Source organism: Phoca vitulina, unplaced genomic scaffold (assembly GCF_004348235.1).
Source record: "Phoca vitulina isolate PV1807 unplaced genomic scaffold, GSC_HSeal_1.0 scaffold3, whole genome shotgun sequence".
Classification (NCBI taxonomy): domain Eukaryota; kingdom Metazoa; phylum Chordata; class Mammalia; order Carnivora; family Phocidae; genus Phoca; species Phoca vitulina.
This window is the reverse complement of record NW_022589706.1, coordinates 72,643,584-72,656,319: the sequence shown is the minus strand read 5'-3', so window position 1 is coordinate 72,656,319 and position 12,736 is coordinate 72,643,584. Positions and strand designations below refer to the sequence as shown.

The 12,736-nt window shown below is 40.9% G+C and overlaps 1 protein-coding gene across 9 annotated transcripts in view; it reads right to left on the bottom strand.

Annotated features, from left to right (window-relative positions):
* BMPR1B (bone morphogenetic protein receptor type 1B) overlaps window positions 1-12,736 on the bottom strand; it is a 391,083-nt gene that overhangs the window by 7,023 nt on the left and 371,324 nt on the right. For all 9 annotated transcript variants that reach the window (XM_032400864.1, XM_032400863.1, XM_032400866.1 and 6 more), the window contains 2 exons: window positions 4,907-5,082; window positions 895-1,025 (listed from right to left, as the gene is read on the bottom strand). In XM_032400864.1, coding sequence (XP_032256755.1) covers window positions 895-1,025; window positions 4,907-5,082 — 307 coding nt within the window. The remainder of the gene's footprint in view (window positions 1-894; window positions 1,026-4,906; window positions 5,083-12,736) is intronic.

Below are 12,736 nucleotides of genomic sequence, written 5' to 3'. Positions count from 1 at the left end.
CATTATTTAGCATTTCAGTAACGAGACACAAAACCAATGAACCAGAGGTTGTTTTTAAATGCATTTAACATTAAAGAATTAGCTTATCAACAGTGCTCTTTCCATGTGTTTGCATTGGCTTTGGTATATGTTTGATGAGGTGGGTTTTGGGGGGGTTGTGTTTTATCCTGGGGATGTTTCAAACTCATCTCTGAATGTCCCCACCTGCCAGAGGGCTCTGGGAGTTGGTGAGTTTGCAAGCTTGGAGGATGGATGGGCAAGATGTGGAGGACGACAGGAGACAGGAAAGGCAAGGCCCACCCAACTCATTTCCTCCTTCTGAACAGCGCTTTTTCGGCCCTGTTTAGGTTTCATCACTGTCTCCTGAGAGCCAGGCTGAATATGGATTTCTTCAAAGCGCATCACATCATCCCTACTAACAAAGATCCACGGCGCAGTCAGGCAGCTCAACTACAGGCTCGTATCCCTTCTGTGTAAAGAAAACTAGATTCTGCAGATGCCTATCTTTTCTCTCATCAAGATGAGAGAATGGTGTACGCTCGTCTGTCATGGAAAAAATTCAAGGTGCTTTAAAGACACACACAGAGAAATAACATCCTTTATGCAAATGTCAGGACATCACAAATAAATGGAATAGTGTTACCTATTGTACAGGCTAAGCGGTAACCCACCCAATATACTCTAGAAGTAGCAAACTCAAATTGGCAAAAAGAAACAGATAATTTAACATACGACACTTAGCTCCATATCAATGACTGCGGCAAAGCACCACCACCATCATCATCAAAACAAGGAAGGAGGATTCCTGTAATGAGTATCCTCCAGGATTTGGGCAAAAAAGAGTAAAGTCTGTTTAGAAATTGGTCATAGCCACATGATTACTTCAAGCCTTACCTCATCACTACTCCACCGGTTGGGGAATGAGGGACGGAGCTTTTTGATGCAAACAATCTCTCGCATGTCCTCGTAAGAAGGGTCACTGGGCACCAGATCATGATACGGAAGCTGGTATTCTTCCACTATACCTGAAAATATGGGTTGTTTCTAAATTATTATTACTATTAATATCTTACGGGAGGTGGAAATAAAAGTCTAACATACAAACTGTTCTCAAAGCAAAGTTCTATCAAGTACTCAAGCCAAGTTCAGGCTAAAAAAACTGCAAAATAAGTCTTGAAAAAAAAATGTGCCCAAATGACACCTAATCGAATTAAAAAACATAAATAGAAAACCTAATGAAACATATTATTATAGGGTTTCAAGCCTTTTTTTTCTAATTTCCCAAAGCTAAGTAAAACAAGCCATCTCAAATTTATTTCCAATTTTATAAAGGGTCTTGTATGCCAAATTTTAAAAAGTCTACATTAAATCTCAATGCAAATTTGGCAGACACATCCCAAACTCATACCGCATAATATGTGACTGTTTCTATTACTGCAATATGAGATTATGAATCTCATAACAAATTTGGCAGTGTATCATACTTGAACAAAATGTGAGATTTACATTTTCTTTCTGCTTAATCATAATAATGCATTTTTCCACATTTACATTTTTAAAAATTATACACACCTAAAAATATTAACCATGATTTTTTTTTAGGTGCAAGTACTGTCTGATTTTTATTGTTTTTTTCTTTAAATTTTCTGTATTTCACAAAACTTTCTACAAAAAAATACATTATCAGAAAAAAATTGGTACTGTTGAAAGAAGGGTTAAGAAATATAAGTCTGTCATCTTCGGAAAATGGCCCTTATCATGACAAATTCCATCTCATATCCTAGTATCTACTTTCTACCTTATTCCTTTTGTCCTTTAGAAAAGTAGGCTACTTCTATCTTCTTTTCAACCCTATCTGATTAACTCCTCACAATAATTATAAGCAGCCTCAGTCCTTAAAGGATGCCACTCTGAGCAATCTATCTGGAGCACATTTCCTCCCTTTCCTAAAATCATCTATTATAGAAATGTCATTGCTTTGTATCTGAACAAGATGATACTACCAAGTTGGTGGATTTTATCCAACGCATCATTAAATTTGCTGGGGTTTACTCGGACAAAATCTGGAGTCTGTATTATGCCCTTTCTTGCAAACTCAAACCCATATATAAAGGACCAGAAGGTTCAAAAGTTTCCTCAGACCATTCCCACTCACCATTTATTCTGTCCCTCACCGAGCCCACACAGTGTAATTATATGTATCTATGTGAATAGTTCCTTCCATTGTGTTTCAATTCTATAGGAAATACTAAAAGCACAGGCCCTAAGGATGCTCACTTCATTTGAGTTCTTCCTCCCTTTCTAATTCTCAAGACAATGGTTCTGGAAACACCGTGAGGGCAAAGACCAAGTCTGTCTGATTCCTCTCATATTTCCCTCTGTGTCTAACGCTGGTGCCATCACCTGGCTGGAATGATGCACCGTGGGGGGGTAGGTACATATATACACAACAGACACAGAGCCAACCACATACAGTTAGGAAGTAATCGAAGTCCATCTTGGAACTATAGGCCTTACTTCCTTCTCCTTCTTATGCAAGTAAGCTATCAAAATGTCCATATTGGCTGCCATTTAATTGTGTCTGAAACCTCAAAAATTCTTTTTCTTCCAAAGTTTAGAAGACCTACATCCAGACTCTACTTCACCCAAAAGTATCTAGACTAGAAAGACAAGCCCAAATCTTCCAACGTCTTCATAAAGGAAAGTGTTGGAGAATAGAATTTTGTGTGTTTTGCCTTTCTGGAAAGAGAAGACAAACTTGCTTGCTACGGGCTACTGTATACCAGGCAAGTACGCTATACACTAGGGTACACACTACACCGAGTACGCTGTGCACTAGGGTACACACTACACCGAGTACGCTGTGCACTAGGGTACACACTACACCGAGTACGCTGTACACTAGGGTACACACTACCCCGAGTACGCTATACACTAGGGTACACACTACACCAAGTACGCTGTGCACTAGGGTACACACTACACCAAGTACGCTATACACTAGGGTACACACTACACCAAGTACGCTGTGTACTAGGGTACACACTACACCAAGTACGCTGTGTACTAGGGTACACACTACACAAAGTATGCTATATACTAGGGTACACACTACACAAAGTATGCTATATACTAGGGTACACACTACACCAAGTATGCTATATACTAGGGTACACACTACACCAAGTATGCTATATACTATATACCAGCAAGTACGCTGTATAATTTATCTTGCTCAATTCTTAGAAACACGTTTATGAGACAGCATTATTATCCATATTATCCAGATGAGAAAACTTGGTTTTGAGCGATTCAGTAACTTGCCCAAGGCCATAGAGTTGATATGGCGCAGAGCTGAGAATCTAACATCTCTGGTAAACACAGAGCAATCTCATAAAGAGATAAGGCAACACCTTAGTACCTCTCAAATCTGCGCAGGCAAAGACAGACCTAGTAAAGCAATTAAAATCCTGCTGTTTTTTATAAGGCTGGCTTGTTTTTAAGCAGATTGTTTCTTCTGTATTCTGACCCAGAGGCTTCTAAATATAGGTTCTTGTGGCCCTACTTGCTTTAGATGTTCAGAAAAACATAATTACAAAGTAATCTTGTACTCTACTACTCCTTCAACTTCTATAAACCAATCCTGAGTGTCAGTATGTTATCCAAAAATAGGCTCATCTACTCTTTATAAAACATGAAGCAAGGCATAGACAATTAGTTAACTTATATTTTGCTTAGCTCTTTCCTTCTTCATAGATGACGGGGGATTTATTCACTATCTGGTTAGGAAACATTTCCCATGTTAACTTTCTTTTTGGAGGTCTCTCACTTGAGAGGAAATGTGTTCTATTTTAAATTAAGCTCAGAAGAGACTCAGAGCTCCCCGAGTGATTAGAAGGCATGGTGTCACTGCATCACGATCTGTCTCCCAAAGTATAAATGCCTGTTGATTAACTGTCTCTCCTCTGTATTTAAGTGTGAATCTAAATATAAGTTAAGCCTCTACCAACCAAAAGGAAAATATTAAGTAAGAGCTAAGATATACTGAATGCTACTTATGTACCAGGCAGTTTTAATTCTCTTTAATTCACTTCCTTCTTAAGATGAAAGAACTGGAACAAAGCTGAGTAACTTGTCAGAGGTTCACGGATAATAAATGGCAGGTCCAAGAACGAATCCCAGTATCAGTTAAGTGTTCACTGGACTTTCAGAACCTTGCGCAAGCTCAAGGTCTCACAAAAGTGAGCTCAAACTGGCCATGATCAGCAGCAGCAGCATGGTTTCTAACCGAGCATGGCCATGAGTATAACCATAAACACAATACTTGTCACTTCATGAAGAGCCTACGATTCAGCTTCTCACCTAAAAAGTGTTGGAATCTATTTAAAGACAGATGACGCAGCAGTAAACTAAATACAAGCAATAATAATGCCTCTGAATATTTAAAAATGCCTTCTGACATCATCTTACTAGGGAATCCTTGTTTGCAGAAAAATTATCATGACCAGTAGTAACATTCTTATGCTTTAATTTTCTTTTGATAAAAACTTTTGATAAAAAATTTGATATTTTCAAATTGCTTTTTGAAGAACTATATAGAAAGTCAAGTGGGGGGAAGGGTAAAGAATGGGTGTCTCACCCCACATCCCTATCTCTACCTTAATCTGTGGAGAGGAAACCATAGGGAACGGGGCCTTGGAGCGGGTTGGTGAGAAGAAGCTGGAAGGAGGAGGTCAAACAGAATTCTAAGATGTTAAATATCATTTCCTGGGACGATTGTGACTGCACCAGCAGAAATAAGGTGGAAAATAAAAGAAAACCTGACTTGGGGGACAATATGATAACTCTGATTTCTGATCAGAAAGCAAGGATCTGTAGTAGATCCAACGGTATCACTGTTACTTACCTCCCGATACACATCTCCTAGCAACCTCCCAGAGGATGAGTCCAAAACTGTACATGTCAGCCATAATGTAAGACTGAAAGTGATTTCTATTTAAGCTCTCATCCAACACTTCAGGAGGCATGTAGCGTTTGGTGCCAACTCGGGTGTTGGGTGGGATGTCAACTTCATTCGTATCACTGAGGAAAAAGTAAAGCAAAGCACTATGAGCACTGAAAAGGACCAACACATGACAAATCAAAGTGATTCCTGAACCAGGCTTTCATGCAAAGGTGGGAAGGGATATCTTTTCGAAGAATAACATTTCCCTGAAAAATATTTCTTGCCAAGAGTTTTATTAAATATCCACAGGTAAAAACCCAGTGAAGAGGACAAGCTGTACCATACAAGGCTGCATCGCCCCTAGATCAAATATAAACTCGAAATAATTGCTAAGTATCTATTAAATGTCTACAAAATATCTTCTTCCCCTTCCTATTTTCATAGGTTGGCTCTTAAAATTGGCATGAGTACCTGCCGAGGGGGTTTGTTTGAGACAGTGCTTTTTAAACCAAGTGTTGCAAGGTTTTTAGATGTACAAACAAGGGAAAACAGTGGGGAAGGAAGAGGGTCAACAAAGACCTGAAAATGTTTTACTTTGATAAGGAGGACCCTTAACAAAGCTTTCTATGATCATCATGATTTCATCAACCAGATAACACGTATTTTTTTAATAAAAGGAGGAAAGGAAACAAATGATCCAATCAAGAAATGGGCAGAAGACATGAACAAACATTTTTTCCAAAGAAGACATCCAAATGGCCAACAGACACATGAAAAAGTGCTCAACATTGCTCGGCATCAGGGAAATCCAAATCAAAACCTCAATGAGATATCACCTCACACCAGTCAGAATGGCTAAGATTAACAAGTCAGGAAACGACAGATGTTGGCGGGGATGCGGAGAAAGGGAAACCCTCCTACACTGTTGGTGGGAATGCAAGCTGGTGCAGCCACTCTGGAAAACAGTATGGAGGTTCCTCAAAAAGTTGAAAATAGAGCTACCATACGATCCAGCAATTGCACTACTGGGTATTTAGCCCAAAGATACAAATGTAGGGACCCGAAGGGGTATGTGCACCCCGATGTTTATAGCAGCAATGTCCACAATAGCCAAACTGTGGAAAGAGCCTAGATGTCCATCGACAGATGAATGGATAAAGAAGATGTGGTATATATATACAATGGAATATTATGCAGCCATCAAAAGGAATGAAATCTTGCCATTTGCAATGACGTGGATGGAACTAGAGGGTATTATGCTGAGTGAAATAAGTCAATCAGAGAAAGACATGTATCATATGACCTCACTGACATGAGGAATTCTTAATCTCAGGAAACAAACTGAGGGTTGCTGGAGTGGTGGGGGGTGGGAGGGATGGGGTGGCTGGGCGATAGACATTGGGGAGGGTATGTGCTATGGTGAGTGCTGTGAATTGTGTAAGACTGTTGAATCACAGACCTGTACCTCTGAAACAAATAATACATTATATGTTAAAAAAAAAAAAAGAAGAAGAAGAAGATAGCAGGAGGGGAAAACTGAAGGGGGGGAAATCGGAGAGGGAGACGAACCATGAAGGACTATGGACTCTGAGAAACAAACTGAGGGTTCTAGAGGGGAGGAGGGTGGGAGGATGGGTTAGCCTGGTGATGGGTATTAAAGAGGGCATGTACTGCATGGAACACTGGGTGTTATGCACAAACAATGAATCATGGAACATTACATCAAAAACTAATGATGTAATGTATGGTGATTAACATAACATAATAAAAAAAACGGCTATTGTGAAAAAAAAAAAAAGGAGGAAAGGAATAAATGAATATAATACCAGCATCTCCGTGAAAGCTTCAGAACGTGACCCACTGATTACCATTTCCCATAGCCTGGGAGAACATCCGTGGCGTCGGGTGCACCCCGACCTGCAGGATGGCCCTTGCGAACCACTGCTCGGCACAGTGAAGCTGGAGCCAGAGTTCGGCACGAGATGACTGAAGTGGGGAACTACCGTCGCTCAGCTGGATGACGATTAAGCAAGATGAGGCGCGTGAGCGTGCAGCCAGCACAGTGTGAAGCTTGTCTCGGAGACACACTGAGACAACCTCAAGAGAAACCAGCGGCACTAAGAAGAGCAAGAAACCCCAGTTTTGATGAAGAAACTATCAAACAGAAAAGGGACAAAAGGTTGGGGCGCCTGGGTGGCTCAGTCATTGAGCATCTGCCTTCGGCTCAGGTCATGATCCCAGGGTCCTGGGATCGAGCCCCACATCGGGCTCCCTGCTCAGCGGGGAGCCTGCTTCTCCCTCTCCCTCTGCAATCTCTCTATCTCTCTCTGTCAAATAAATAAATACAATCTTAAAAAAAAAGAAAAGGGACCAAAAAGTCATTATTAACGAAAGTTTGTGGGGAATTGTGGATAAACCTTGCTATCTCCTGATTCCTGAGAAATTTTTTTTTCTTTTCATCACACTCACTGACTCTCATGCATTTACATGTTTTTTCTCCTCAACGAGGAAGTTACATATATCATATATCACATTTAGCAGGCTGTGTCACAGGCAATACCAAACTTTCCTAAACACTAGTGGCTTTTGGAAAGAATCTCTGGGTTTGATCTTTTTGCCTCAATTTCTAGTTTCTGAAGCATAAAATGTGTAGTGTCACTTGGGAAAATTTAAAGGATGGCAGATGTCTCTCTGCAGATCTCCAAACTGTTAACATTTACTAAAACGTAGAAAGCTTCATTCTTAGAACCATCTTAAATTCATTTCCAACTAAAATCCTCAATCTAAAGCCACTGCAACACACGGGCCACCAGTCTTCTTATTAGGCCCCTCAGGATCTTCCAGGAGCAACTACTCTGAAGAAGCCCGTTTTTTTTCTTGGTTGGTTTGTTTTTAAATAAAACTTAAAGTGTCAATTTTTAAAAATGAAAATAAATAAGCCTTAATCTATAAATGTAGGTCCTAATGTTCTGGGCTCTAAGAGGCTCATTTTCTAGAAAAAAAAAGTGAAATCCTAGTATTTACCAGTACAATATAACAGAAAAATGTAATTTGCATGCCTAAATAGTAAATGATAAGGGAAGAAAGTGAGCCAAGAAGCAGCTTAATGATAAAATGGAAAATATCAGATTTAAAAGATGCCACAAAAATTCCACCTTTAATTATCCTGCCATCTCTTCTGTAAGCACACAGTAGGCATTTCATTCATGTGTTATAATTTATGACTTTGAATCATTAGAGGAAGACCGCAGTAGGCCTAGGCAGAGAATTCTGGGTTCCATGTCAAGAAACAAACATGGGGTGTCTTGCAGATGGAAAGAAACTGGTAGAGGGCCTAAATTATATTCCAGAACATGGACTGGGAAAGGAAACCATGAATAGTCTTAGCATGGGCCCCACAAGAGCATATTTAGGCCAAAGATATACTCTGACCACACTTGATAAAGATTTTAGGTGATTCCTTCCCATTCTTATTCTTAGCTCCTTTTGCTTTATTTGAATTTGGAAGGTCAGGAAGGGCTAACAGAATGTGTGACATGGAAACATCTATTGGAAACTGAAAGGTAATTGTTACCTGACGATACAATAAGATCTGTGATGGCCAGACTGGATAGAGTTCATCTCTAAACTTTCATGCCCTCAAACACTGAACAAACACACAATCAAGAATTTTGTTGGTCCTTCAGTTTCCCCAAAACCAGTTCCTTATACAGGCCATGAAGCTTGGCACTACTGTCCCTCCTCTTCCTCCCTCTGCCCACCCTTGGTGTTGCCCTAGTAGTATGGGAATAAACATCTGTCTTCCCACCTGCAAGTGTAAACTCCTTTGAGTCCTGAATAGCTGCTATAATCATTTGTTACAGCCCTAAATATTATCATCCCAATCCATCTCCATTTATAATGCGTTCTGCACATAGTAGGTAAATAATATACTTTAAGTGAAAGAAAGAAAAGGCTTGTTTACAGTAAACTTTGCTATGAATACTTGGAAGAGAAATATAAAAATCTCTGTTGTATATAGACCATAAAATGAGACATTACCAATATCTAAAAGGATAAATAGAATTTTGTTAAGCAAATTTTGTAAAAGATTACTATTAACCTAATGGCAAATGCCTTCAGTACTACATTTAAATGACAAACATGCTAATTATAAGTAATTCATATCTGATGTTATTAAGGGTCAGATCCTCCAAGACATACAGAGCCATCTCTTCTTCTCTCAGGAGGGTTTCTATACTGCAAAGTAATTAAACTGCATTTCTCTCTCAGGTTTTCAGTAACATTATCTTACCTGTTCCCAAATTAGGGCAGAGAAAAACTGAGCTTGTTCATCTTCAAGAGCAAAAATAGAAGCCAGAGATATCGAACACTGGGGCACCAAGAATAAACAAAGAGAAAGAGGCTGTAAGTAGAGTCTGATGGTGCAGAGCACGTAAGAAGACGGTATAAAGTAACCAAAGGAAAGGGTCAAGGAGGAAGAAGGAAGCAGGAAAGGTCAGGGCGCCTTCAGCTTCTCCTTGTTTCCTTTTCCACGAAGGGGCCAGAGGGGTGAGACACGAGGTTCATAAGACAAGACAGATATTGCACAAGGAGGGCAGAGTCCGAGAAATGAACTCAAAATGCACCCAGTAACCCTTGGTGCTGCAGTGGTTACACATACATGTGGTCAAATCATAAAGTCCCATAGAGCAAAGAGGAATATCAACTTCAGGATACTGGCTACTTCTGGGAGGGATAAAGGGGAATAAAATGAGGAGGAGAATGCAGAGGGTTATCTTCAACATTGTATTTCTTCAAAAAAAAAAAAAAAGGACCAGATAAAAATAAGGCAAATTGTTAACTTTGTCCACATTATAATTGTTACACTAGTGCCTTATTATTTGTTATATTTTTCTGTATATATATTTTAATTAAATATACTACAAAGAAGAACTCAGCAGGATCAGGAACAAGAAAAATGTACATTTCAAGGTTAAGGGATAGGTTGGCGGCCTAAACTTTGAAGAACAAAAGACATCTAAAGAAAGTAGAGAAAAGTACAGAGAAGATGGGGGTTCTACTAAGGAGAAGTGAAAACATTCCATCAAAAATATGGGTGCCATATTCACCACAGAGGAAACATGATCTCTCTCCTCCCGTCCCTTGAAGAAGGATTGGAAATATTTGTGCAAAGGGCTCATGACTGAAAAACTGGGTTTAGAGAACTATGGGGGTAGGTACTTTTGCCTACTTAATACCTCCACTAGATCCCATATGGCTTTTGCCCCTGTTAATGTGAGCAGCAGTGTGATAAAGACTTAAGTAGAATTGGAAAAACATAAAAATATAATTTGAACAAAATAAACTAAATTAAGGGATGTCAGGCAAACTCCTCTCCAGAAAAAAAAAATTACTTTAGAATCTTATATTAATGGGTATTTTTCTTTATGAATTTAGGGACAGTGGGCTGGGACAGGATTAAATAAAAATACCTATAATTTTCTGAGTAAAAAATAAACAGTAATTTGGAAGAATCAGGGAATAGGGGCAAGTCAACTAGGGAGAAAACGAGTTCTCCCTTCTGGCCTAGGATCATGACAAGACATTAAGCTCCTGTAGGAAACAAAAATCAGGAAAATGTTCTGGTAGCATAAATTTTATGACTAAACATACCCGAGTAATGCTCTCTTCAACCCTGAGTTGATGGTGTTTGCAGAACACAATGTAAGTTTGCAACTACACCACGTGGAAAAGGTACAACACATATCGAAGGTGTCAGGCAGAGAGGAACACAGCCCCTTGGGGTCCCCAGATACGCTGTGAACGACACTGAGTTCCCTACTGGATTAGGCAGGATTAGGGGTGATAAAGTGTAATTTTATTTGAATCTCAAAATGCAGGGTGCCCTCAGCTAGGATTACCTAAAGAGGCATGAAAACAAACTCCACATTTCGGACCAGAGTCACTCGGACGACAGTGGCATGATGAAGAAAATGCCAGCATGGTGGCGTGAGGGGTCAACAGCCATGAACGAAGGGCCTTCGAGTGTACACAAGGCACACACGTCAGTGGCTCTTCTCCCCCAATGGGGACACAAAGGGAGTGAGAGTTCTCAAGGCAACGGCCGTAGGCAGGGGGAGGGCAGCGAGGAAGACTGGACAGTGTGAGACAAAGAGAGCCAAAGAAGAGGAGAAGGAAATGAAAATGATACAAAGCTAAGACTTTCCTCCTCTGAAGGAGACAAGGAGGGCTTACAAAGTAGGGGATGGCAGAAGCGACAGGACCTGCTAGGAGATGGATGTTATCATGGACAGGGTTTAGAACTTGGGCACACGGTGATCATTTTAATTTATTGTCTATAGACCGTGCAACTCCCTACCGCCTACACTCAGGTGGGCTTCCTGCAGTGTCCGCCTGGGTCTGGCTAGCCCTGGTGCCCAGAGTGGCCCGTGTGCCTCGCAGGTGTTAAAGTAACCAACAGAGGGCAGTGCGGAGCTCCTATGAATACAGAAAGGGGGAAAGCGGAGCCTCCAGCCAGAAGCCCGAGAGGCCTGGAGCATGAACCTGGGCAAAAGCATGAGACTGGAGCACAAGGCATGCCTCGCACTCTCAGCCGTGATGCACCAGATGAAGCGCAGGCAAAAGATGTTTATTTGGGTGGCAGAGTATAATAAAGTGGATTTTTAAAAATACAGTCTTTGTCTTAAATTGGTTTTGAGTTCAATCTTTCATGTCAATTAAACCTCCTACTTATAAATGCATAGCAGGAGTTCTTGCAAGAAGTATCATGTAAAGGAAAGAGCCATGGCTCAGCACAGCGCACTTCCCCACTGTACCACAAGCTTCAGGGAGAGTTTCATGAAAGTCACACGCAGAGCCCACCGTGGCCATGAGCAACCAGCTGGGGATTCAAGGTGTTAGCTCCAACGAGGTGGCTCTACCTCGTTGAGCCTTGGGAGCACATGTGGGTGGTCTTGTGCTGGGTGTTGCTGGCTGTCTAAAACAGAAAGAGGAAAAGGAGAGAGGGAGAAGGGAGATAAAAAGGTAATAGAGAAAGAAGAGAAACAAACACCGTACACCTTTAATACTCTACAAAGCTTTTTCAAAAGTAAGAACTGAACTTTAAAGAACAATGAAAGAAGGGCAGGGGACAGAAGACAGGTGAAGGAGGCCACTGGTTTGTGGGAGGCTTGAAACTGATCTCTGAAATTAACTCCCCGTGAAATACACCAGAGACTACTGAACCTTCTCTTAGGCAGAGTGGAGTAACCATGAGAGACTGTCATGAGCCTCCAGGAGAAGGGGCTGTGTATACCCCTTGGCGTTTCCGGGAGCACCTGCTAAGTGGCTGTTGAGCTGATTTGCTGCACTCGATTCTGACCAGTCAGGTGCTAACCAATGAGGAGGGTTTTCTGCTGCTCTTTCGAAAGGATTCAACGCTTCAATGATTTCTGAGAAATAGAACTCTAGAACTAAAGACCCTTCAAAAGAAGGTGCATATGGCTGCAGAAATCTTGACTGAAAGTGCTGACCCTGCCACTAATTCGCTTAGTTCTCGGACTCTGGGGAGTCCTTTAGGATGTCACTTTTTAAAAACACCACTAAGTACACAAACGGGAAGCAGGGCTAGGAGCCAGGGCCTGAGAAAGGGGGAAATGCAGTGCCCTCTGTGCTAGCCTCCCCACCTCCTCTGCATTTGGACAACCCGACAATCATCATCTGGGAGATCTCTGTTGCAGATCAGTCTTTGCTGTAGTTTTTCTATTTAAAATTTAATAATGGAGAAGCCCTAAACCAGGACTTAAGTTC